This window comes from Diabrotica virgifera, chromosome 2, assembly GCF_917563875.1.
Source record: "Diabrotica virgifera virgifera chromosome 2, PGI_DIABVI_V3a".
Lineage (NCBI taxonomy): Eukaryota > Metazoa > Arthropoda > Insecta > Coleoptera > Chrysomelidae > Diabrotica > Diabrotica virgifera.
The window spans coordinates 97,993,205-98,004,527 of NC_065444.1; the positions used below are offsets into that span (position 1 = coordinate 97,993,205).

The 11,323-nt window shown below is 38.7% G+C and overlaps 1 protein-coding gene across 1 annotated transcript in view; it reads right to left on the minus strand.

Moving 5' to 3' along the window:
* The window catches only part of LOC114333343 (ubiquitin-protein ligase E3C), a 104,066-nt gene extending 92,743 nt beyond the window's left edge, over positions 1-11,323 (minus strand). The window contains exons 1-2 of the mRNA XM_028283206.2: positions 11,056-11,323; positions 10,769-10,899 (exon numbers count right to left, since the gene is read on the minus strand). Coding sequence (XP_028139007.1) covers positions 10,769-10,899; positions 11,056-11,059 — 135 coding nt within the window. The 5' untranslated portion in view covers positions 11,060-11,323. The remainder of the gene's footprint in view (positions 1-10,768; positions 10,900-11,055) is intronic.

Here is an 11,323-nt window from a genome sequence, read left to right on the forward strand (position 1 = left end):
CAACAGACTAACACCTGGACCTCGGTGTCTTTAAAAATTTCTTCTACCATATTTCGGATAACTCTCCAGTCTAATTGGCGGCATTCTAACTTTGGCATGGCTAACTTTTGCACGTCGGACTCCAACACGTGCTCTCTCAATTGAAACAATGCATCCCATACATCTTGGTAGGTAGGTTGGCCATGGACAGTGTCTTTTGTTACCAGATAGAATAGGTAACGTGATGCATCTTGGAGTTTCAATGCTTTGCCAGGAGCTGGCAGTTGGCATTGAAGTTCTGCAACTCGACCAAACTTCCTTCGGAAGGCGGATGCCAACCCTCGTGCGTCTTTGATACTGGCCGGGATGGTATGGGCCAGCGAATAGTCATCGGGAAGTGCGAGAAGATCTCGCTTTTCTTCAGTGGTAACACCATGTCTTGCTTTACCGGTACCTCCGTAGGCACCCATGAACTCTTCAAAGGTAAGGTCAGGTATTCCTCGAATTTGGTTGACTTCCACTTCTTCATCTACGTCGTGGTCTCCCTCGTACGGCGCCAACCGGTTATGGTGGACTATCATCGGCTTTCCCCTAGGAATCTTGCTTATTCGGTAGATAACGTCATTGATTTTCTTGACAATGAGGTACGGACCTTCCCAGAACTGCTGCAACTTGGGAGAACAACCTGTTCGCTTCTTTGGATTATAAAGCCAGACTTTGTCGTTCTCCTTGAAACATCCCTTCTCGGCTTGGGTATCGTATCGTTTCTTCATTCGGTCGCTAGCGATCTGAAGATTAGAACGGACCAACTCATGTATATTGTCCATTCTTCTTCGTAATTCATTCACGTAATCCTCACCAGCAACATCTTCTCCAGGTCGACATCCAAACTCTAGATCACAGGGTAGACGCATCTCACGTCCAAATAGGACTTTTGTTGGTGTTTGCCCAGTTGATTCATTAACAACAGATCTATAGGCCATTGCGAAGAACGGAAGGTACTGGTCCCAGTCTCGTTGATGATTGGACACCATCTTTGTCAAATACTTGCCGACTGTCCTATTCATACGCTCCACCATTCCATCCGATTGCGGGTGATAGGCCGTGGTTCTTGTCTTCTTCATGCCTAGTTTATCACAGATTCCTTGAAATAGATCGCTCTCAAAGTTCCTTCCTTGGTCACTATGGATCTCCAGAGGTACTCCAAATCGGCTGATGCAGTCTTTGATTAACACATCTGCAATAGTGGCGGCCTTCTGGTCTGGAATTGCGTAGATCTCCACCCACTTCGTGAAGTAATCCATTACCACCAACATGTATTTGCATCCATTGTCACTTTCTGGAAATGGCCCGACAATATCCAAAGCTATTCTTTCAAACGGACTTCCAACATTGTACTGTCTCATAGGAGCCTTGCTTTTCCGGTAGGGTCCGTTACTTGTAGCACATGTAGTACATTTCTTACACCAGTCCTTCACATCGTCGGAACTATTCATCCAATAAAATCGTTCCCGAATTCTCTGAAGGGTCTTCTTTACACCAAAATGCCCTCCTGATGGACTGTCGTGTAACTGACGAAGTACTTCGGCTACTCTGCTCTTTGGAATCACGAACTGTGTTCTCCTCACTGAACCATCATCATTTTCTAATACTCGTTTAAGCAAGCTGTCTTCCAAGATAAATGAGTCCCACTGGGCCCAATACGTCTTAACTACTGAGCCTAGGCTTGATATTTCTTGCCAAGATGGTCGACGATTTTCTTCTTTCCATTTTCGAATCTTCTGTAAAACTGGATCTTTTTCTTGTTCTTCCTTGATCTTGGTAGGCGTCCACTCGTCGTTGACCACTGTTGTTCTTAGTACTGCTGCTTCCTTTGACTCTGTTTTGTTGCAATGGGAACATTCTGCTGGACACGGTCTTCTAGATAGAGAATCAGCGTTCCTGTGGCTAACTCCGGCCCGATGCTCGATCTTGAAATCATATTCTTGAAGTCGTTCAATCCATCTGGCTATCTGACCCTCTGGATTCTTAAACTGCATTAACCATTTAAGGGCGGCATGGTCGGTTCGGATTAGAAACTTCCTTCCGTAGAGGTATTGATAGAAGTGTTCCACTGATTTTACTACTGCTAGAAGTTCTCTTCTCGTGACGCAATAATTTCGTTCAGGTTTTGAAAGCACTTTACTAAAATATCCAAGGACTCGTTCCTGTCCTCCTTGAATCTGCGACAGCACTCCTCCAATTCCCACATTACTTGCATCCGTATCTAAGATGAACTCTCCTTCTGGCAGTGGATACCCTAATATTGGCGCTGTAATTAAATGCCTCTTCAAAGTTTCAAAGGCCGTTTGGCAGTCTCCATCCCAGCAATAATCCCTTGCTTCCTCTGTAATGGCTTAGCAATATCTGCAAACTTCTTAATGAATCTCCGGTAGTATGTACATATTCCCAGAAAACTTCTCACTTGATGTTTATCAGTTGGTTCAGGCCATTCCTTAATGGAATCGATTTTTCCTTTATCCACGGCCACTCCTTCTTTGCTGACTATATTATGACCTAAATAATTGACTTTACTTTGAAATAGCTGGCATTTCTTGGGGTTTAACATTAACTGGGCAGATTTAAGTCGATTAAAAACGTCTTCTAAATTCTTCAGGTGGTCTTCAAACGTCTCCCCCAAAACGATTATGTCGTCTAAATACACCAGGCACGTTTTCCAAGATAACCCTCTCAACACATTTTCCATAAGCCTCTCAAATGTCGCAAGAGCATTACAGAGTCCAAACGGCATAACGTTGAATTCCCATAATCCAGATCCTGTCGTGAAGGCCGTCTTCTCCTTGTCCACTGGATCCATATCTACCTTCCAATATCCAGACTTCAAGTCCAACGTAGAAAACAATTTACTTCCAGCTAATGTGTCCAACGTGTCGTCGATCCGAGGCAGAGGATAACTATCTTTCTTGGTAACATTGTTCAACAAACGGTAGTCCACACAAAACCTCGTAGTTCCATCTTTCTTCTTGACCAGGACCACTGGAGAGACCCATGGGCTCGTAGAAGGTTCTATCACCCCGTCTTTCTTCATTTCTTGAACAATCCTTTCAGCTTCCTCTCTCTTCGCCTGTGGTAATCGTCGAGCTGTTTGACGAATTGGCCTAGCGGTACCAGTGTCAATTTTATGTTTGACAACTGTCGTTCTTCCTGTCTTTCCTCCTTTCAGTACGAATATGTCACGATATTGCCTAAGAAATTCCCTTAATTTCCTTTTTTTCCATTTGATTTAGAGATTGGCCTGCAACTGCAACCATTTGGTCGAACTTGTCGTTGGAATTATCTGATGTTGTCGTCTGACGGATTATGGACGTCACGGGTACACAAGTTCCTACTTTTGTCTCCTTCTTAATGGTCACTGGGTAGTCATTGACATTAATCAATCTCACAGGAATTTCTTTAGCAGAAGTAACCAATTCCTTTCCAATTATGATTCCTCGGCCAACCTCCTCGTCGTGGTTCCATGGCTCCATCATAACAGGTGTTCCTTCTTCTACAATTCCCTGTAGCCGCGCTACGATGATCGTTTCACTCCTCGCAGGCACAACTGTATCTTCTTTAATGGCTGCTAGCACAGTGCTATCATCATGTGGATGAAGAAATACCTCCTCGTTGCCAACTTTGATTACCCTATTCTTAAAATCCAATTGAAATCCATGCAAATTCATTACGTCCATTCCTAATATAACATCTTCTTCTTCTTCTTCTTCAGGTGCCATCTCCGCTACGGAGGTTGGCAATCATCATAGCTATTTTAATTTTTGAGGCAGTAGCTCTAAATAGTTGTTTCGAGCTGCATCCAAACCACTCTCTCAGGTTCTTCAACCATGAAATTCGTCTTCTTCCGATGCTTCTTCTGCCATCTATCTTTCCCTGCATTATGAGTCGTAGGATGCCATACTTCTCGCCCCGCATCACATGTCCGAGATACTGTAGCTTCTTTTCTTTAATTGTAAGTTCAACTTCCTTTTCTTTACCTATTCTTCTCAGTACTTCATTGTTTGTAACTCTACCCAGGAAACCCTCATAATTTTTCTATAGGTCCACATTTCAAAGGCGTTAAGTCGTCTCATTGTCTCTACATTTAACGTCCATGATTCCACTCCATAGTATAGAACACTGTAGACGTAACATTTTGTTAGGCGTACTTTAAGAGCTAATGTTAAATCTTTGCTACATAGGACCTTTTTCATTTTTATAAAATTAGAACGTGCTTTTTCGATTCTGACTTTTATTTCTGCAGTGTAGTCGTTATTTTCTGTTATAAGTGTTCCTAAGTAAGTGTACTTTTTTACTCTTTCGATCTGCTGGCCCTCTACTATCAAGATTTCGTTAGTATTATGGTTGTTTTTACTAATTTTCATAAACTTCGTCTTTTTGATATTGAGAGAGAGTCCGTACTCCCTACTACACCTTACTATTTTACTCATGAGTCTTTGCAGGTGTTGTAAACTATCGGCTATTATTACTGTATCATCTGCATATCTGATGTTGTTAACTAAGACTCCATTTACTCTTATGCCGACTGTTTCATCTTCCAGAGTTTCTCGCATTACCTCTTCAGAATAAGCGTTAAATAATAGAGGTGATAGTATGCAGCCTTGCCTGACTCCTCTCTTTATTTCCATTTCTTCAGATGTTTCTTTTTCAATTCTTACTATTGCTCGCTGATTGTAATAGAGGTGTGTTATTAGTCTTAAATCTCTTTCATCTAGATTTTTATTTTTTAGGATTTCCATGAGTCTTCTTCGATATCTGCAACTACGACGGTATGGACGAACTTTTCTGCTCCAATCCCTAATTGTATCTGGATTTCTCCGTGGGTGTTGGCATTTTCACCTGTGGCAGTCCGCAGTCGCAACCTCGTTGGTACGAGTTTCTTACGGCTGTTTACAATTGACGGTCGTATAATGGTCCTGGTCGCTCCGGTATCCACCAACAATGTATACTTTTTACCATTTATTCCTCCATCTACATATACACTATCTTCACGGCATTTCAAAGAAGCTATTAGTATGAGAGGGTCTTTGGAAAAGTTGCGGGTCGAAGCTGCCCCCCTAAGGCCGACCCGTTCTAGTTTTCCTGCTGGTGAGTCTCTTGACTGTTATTGTACCTAGGGTACTTACATGAACTCCGTACGTGTCCCATTTCACCACAATTCCAGCACCTTATGGTCTTTGTTTTCTTGTATGAAATGCCCTTTATCATATTGACAATCTGGTCTAGTTTGTCTTCATCCTCTTTCACAATCCTAACTTTACTGTACCCGCCCGAGGCCTGGGTAGCTGATTCGTATTCGAGGGCGGCAGACAAGACATCAACCAGCGTCTTGTGACGAGCTAATCGCAGTGTTCTACATATACACTATCCTCACGACATTTCAAAGAAGCTATTAGCATTAGATGGTCTTTAGAGGAGTTCTGAGTCGAGGCTGCCCTCCTAGAGTCTGTGCGTTCTCTTATTTCCTGCTGGCGAGTTTCTTGATTTGCGTTCTTCCTTAAACTCCGTGCGTGCCCATTTTCACCACAATTGCAGCAATTCATGGTCTTCGTTTTATTCGATGTAAAGCCTTTCACCTATTTACCAGCTGGTCAAGTTTGTCTTCATCCTCTTCTTCTTTCACAGTTCGAACTGCACTGTACTCACCAGAGGCCTGCGTAGCTGATTCGAACTCGAGGGCCGCGGACAATACATCGACCAGCGTCTTGTGACGAGCTAATCGCAGTGTTCTCTGCATTTCAACATCACGAAGACCATCCATAAATGTTTGAACAGCCAGTATTTCCCTCATGTCTTCGGGAGCTGTTGGATAAGCGAATCGTACTAGCCTGGCAATATCTAGCTCATATTCTTGAAGAGCTTCATCTTTCTTTTGCCGTCGGTTTTTAAGCCGCGCCTGATAGACATACTCCAAAATTTTCGTGCCCATAACGCATGTTTAGTCTCTTCATGAGTTGTTCAAAATCATTCGTCTCCTCTACAGCTATGGTCTGGAGTACATCCAAAGCCTCTCCTCGAAGAGCAATAACCAGATTTACAGCTTTGTCTTTTTCAGACCATCCGTTCGCTCTTGAAACAGTTTCAAATTGTTTCTTATAACTGTTCCATGACGACTTTCCGTCGAAATTTGGCACCTTAACCCGAGCAAGACTCACACTCCCTTCAACTATCGACCGTGGCTCCAATTTGTATTTGATTTCATCATCTTTAATGTCTGTTAAGATGGGTTCTACCACTTTGTCCACTTTTTCCGTTTCCTCCAATTTCTTTTCTATTTCCTTGATCTTTTCTTCAAAAGTAGATTTTATGGACGATATCTTGTCGTCAAAATCCGAAGTGACTCTAGAGATCTCGTTAGTCATCTTGCTTTCAAGGGATGAAATATGACCCGAAACTTTCGAAACGTCACTAGAAACTTTTTTTCTAATGATGTAATGTCTCCGGAAACTTTGTTCTCTAACGATGCAATGTCTGTCGAAACTTGGGAGATTTCACTAGAAACCTTGCTCTCTAACGATGTAATGTCTGTCGAAACTTTGTTCTCTAACGATGTAATATCTGTCGAAACTTTCGAAATCGACGAGATCACAGCAGCATGCTTGTCTTCAAACAAATAGGTTTCTGGATCTTTACCCTCTTCCTGAAGAGCGTTATTTAGACGTTCGACCAGATCAGCCTTTTTCCCAGTAGAACTCAGGTCCCTTTCTTCCAATTCAAGTCTCAGGTCTGCAATTTTTAGCTTACACAAGGTAGACATGATCACACACTTTATTTATTACGATTTATATTTTATTTATTTTTAAAGGTTCCACATTCTATTTAAACCGAAAATTTACGTTGATTTTATTTATTTCAAGTATCCTCACTTCTGCACCATTTGTACTGATTTACGCGGTCGACTCTACTATTTTATTTATTTATATTTTTAGGCACTAATTTTAATTTAAATAAAGGAAGACTTACTTATATTATTTTATTTACATCGCTTATTTATTTAATAATTACAAATAACACCAACTAACACATCTAAATTATTTACAAACTCAAATTTATGATTTAATTAACTAAACATAATAATTCCGATAACTAATAAATACATTTCAATACATTCGATTCGAATACATTAAATTACGCGACGCGCTTCGATAAATGAATGACTGGCCTGTGCTCGAATCTCGGTTCTATATATACTTCGGCAGCGCTCGCCCCGAACGCCGTGGAAAAGGAATGGCTGTTTCGCGCGTTCTCCAGCAACGACTAGAATGTTCAGTCAGGATAGGCCAATCTGTGAGCAGACTGTTATAAATAGTGTCACAGTACAATTGTAACTTTTAAGTTTTCAAATTGTGAAACTTTTTTTGTTAACGAGATAGACATGAACTTTTGTGACATCTCTACATTTATCCAGTAGATTATGTGGGCCAAATATAACAAAGAAATCTTTATTCAGTCCGCAGCAGGTGGCTTAAATTGTTCCTACCCCCCATAAACGACAGCATAGGTACATTTGTCCCTTGTATTTTTTTAATAAATGTTATAAAAAATCAATACATGTTTTATTTAAGTGATACTTTATTTGAATCAAAATACAAAAATAAATGGTAGTGTGGATTTTTGCAATACACAGATGTCGGAAAAAGAATTTTCGTCACACAAAGGTAGAAAACATACTACACAAGTCTTTCTCATTTTAGGTTATTTTTCCTTTCGTTTTGACAAACATGGCAACTTCCGGTTACTGGAGTAGATCCACAATGCTGTGAGATACTTGAGGAGGAGTATATACAGCAAGACAAAGATCTTTCGAAAGATCCTTCAAAAACTTCTTGCGTTGGTCCTTTTTTTTTGTAATGGATTGTGCTCTCAATATAATGTAGGATGCTAAATAGAGATGGTACAGAATAGCATTTTTCGGTAATAGGTTGGGACTGAACCTATTCCAAACAAATACCTATTCCAGAAACCTAATGCGAGTTTCTGATTCCGACGTGAAAAGACGATATATCGATCGTCCTAGCTTGTTCCTAGTCGTGCCACTTTTGTCTTGCGCTGCATCAAATTTAAACGATCAAACTAGTGGGTACCTATAATTTGGTATTTTTAATCTAGAGGATGTATTTAATTTGATTTTTAAATAAGTATATTTCTTACCATGTTTTTCCAATAATTCGTAAATCTATATATAACAACTATTAAAACAAATTTTTCTTACATGTAATTATGGGTCTTTAATTTACCTAACGTCGAGGTTTATTCAGAATTCGTTTATGCAAATGGAAAATGAAGACACTAAGTTATTACAAAAGATAGGATCGATTAGGATGATTATAGTCATATAAATAAAAACAATGCGAAAGAGTCAAAATTTTAACAGTTTTAAATGACAACTATACCCGCCATAAATTAGAAATCTGTTACAGCCGTATGGACCTGAAATTCTTTTGAGCCCATCACATTAAACAGATGTGAGATGTTGGAATCGAAACAGACGCCGCCGATGCGTTTCTCTATGGTACCTATTCCGAGAGATCAGTTCGAGTTTCATTTCAAATCTCTTGCCCGGTCGTTCCGGAAAGTGTACTCAACTACGGCTGGCGCTGGAATCAAAACCGATGCCGTCAAAGTTTTGTCACTTGTAATACGTGGAATAGTCGATTGAAACCTATTCCGATGTACCTGCTCCAGTTCCATCATGCAATCCCTAATCGAAACGAACGACACCGATGCGTTACCTACTTTCGATGTCTAAATGGCTGTGCTAAAACCTATTCCGAGCGAGAATCCAGTTTGAGTTTATTGTAAATTGCGGATTTATTGTCGACTTTTTGTCACTGGTGTGTGGAATAGACGATTGGAACCTATTCCAAGGTACCTGCTCCAGTTCCATCATGCTATCTCTAATGCTAAACCAGTGACGTCAATCATATTATAAAAAAAGGCCAAGAGCCAAAACAATGTTAGACATGTGATTTTATACTCACCCAGCATGTTATCCATGGTATCAAACCCCCTTTAATTTTACTCTAATATTCAATCATTCCCGGCTACCTGTCCTCTTATATGCACGAGATTAACACTACTGCTTTGTTTTTCTCTAGCAAATAAGATCATACAATAGCATCATGACTGTATGCAAGATTTGTAGAAAAAATATGTAGCTCTTTTCTAACTTACTTTGAATATGACATGAATTCTAGATTTTAGCAAGTTCAAAACTGGTAAAAAGTTATCTGTGGTAACATTTCGCCCAGAATCTTTATAAGACGTGACCAGATTCAAAACTGTTCGTTCGCCAATGTTAACCTGCCAGGAACCACAAATATGCTGTTTCTCAAATATAAAGGTGAATTTGTATGGGATAAGGTATTTAATGCATTACAAACCCAAATACCGTGTTTAGTGGGTTTAGAAGATATATATTGTATAAATTATTATTGTTCTAAATAGAAACAATTATTATTGTTCATCTATGGTTATGCATTGGGATAGTTTGTAGACTTGTTGCACAGTTTTATTCAGCATTGTCCAGATATCTCATATTAGTGCAGCCTTATCGACTGTTTTGCGTTATTGGCGGGTATTTTCGTTGTCAAATCTTATAAATTTTAGCATGGTCTTGAAATGATCACGAGACATTGCTGCACATATTAGTGGCAGAGACTCCATATCCCACATCTCATACAAGTTTTCTTTGTTGATTCTATGTATACCTCTTTTGTCGGCATGTCGGCAAACTAAATGTAGAATCATTATAACTCATGATAATTTTTATGTATACACATATTGGCAAGCACCAAAGAACTTAATGTGAATGAAATCTTCCAATTGAAATACAATACTATGCTACTCTTCCTAGAATTTGTTTACAACCACTATTTCCGGATTTATTGTTACAGTAATTTCAATAATTTACAATAGATAAGAAGGGTCACTTAAAAGCGGCTTCTAATCTTTGTTTGTACATCCTTACAAGAACAAATTACCGAATATTATTATTTACTTATTGCAATAGTAAAAAATTTTTTAACCAGTTATGCTAGTATTAAATAGTATTATCTTAAAACGAACAAACATTTTCCTTTAAATTAAGGATTTTTGAAGAAAATTTATAACAGGTACAATTGTACCTATGCCGTCTGTTACCAGTGTAAAATTATACCACTCGACAAAGATTAACTGAAGTCAACTGCATAATTTTTAATATCATCTACCTTTAAATTTATGTTACTCATTTTAGCTGAATAATTCAGGGGCTTGGAAGAGTAGGGGCGAACTGCAAAAACCATGTTTCGGGAAAACTGAGTTAAAGTTTACAAAAATACGTTAGAATAGTAACAGCGAACAACTACAGAAACACCAGCATGTTACAGAGGAGAGGAGGCAAACGTTGAACGGAATCATAATGAAAGCCTGTGGGTTCGCCCTTGCTCTTCTAGAAGAGGTTTATGCAGTTCAGTTTCGGACATAAATATTATTTCTTAGAGATTTTAGGAGTATGAAGGGCGAAACATGCTATATTAAATTATACAGACCCATTCTTTAAAAGTATGTGAGGAAGGTAAGACTGTTCTTGAAACAACCATTTTGCGAGTTCGCCTTTACTCTTCCAAGCTTCTGAATTGGTAAACACTATGTAATATTCCAAAGTCAGTACAGGCAGTAATAAAACATACAATAATTTAAGTTATAAATACAATATCTGCACTTTATTATAACTATGTGTTAATGTACTTACTTGCCGTTTTCTTCTTTCTTCATGAGTCTTCTGTAACAATACATCCTTTGTTAATTTTTTGCTGGCTCCAGATAAATTCTGTTCAGGCTTAGTTTTAGAAATGCCTTCAAAACTGTAATTTAACTTGAATGCTAAAAAATATAAAATATTTGTATTGAACAATTATTAACAAAGTTTTTTCCTTATTTTGTACTAAGGATTACTGTAAAACGATTATTCCTTCGTTCGTATAGTGTAGAATGTTATTCTAATTTATGTAGAATTATTAATTTAATACATATTCTTACCCATGTTTCCTTATTCTGATTTTTGTCAAGATTTTCCTTGATGATTCTGACTTTCTTGAATCACTTGTCAAATGAAAGTCCTATATAAACCTATTATTATTATCTGTTATATTACTTATTTAATACTATTAACTTTAACTCTAACTTTATATAAGATACACTAAATACGCGCACAATAATAAAGAAATCAATAAATTCCGTTTTCATACAATACAAATCTCACTTCTTAACAGCTGACTTTTGACAAATCATCTTGTCATGCCATGAC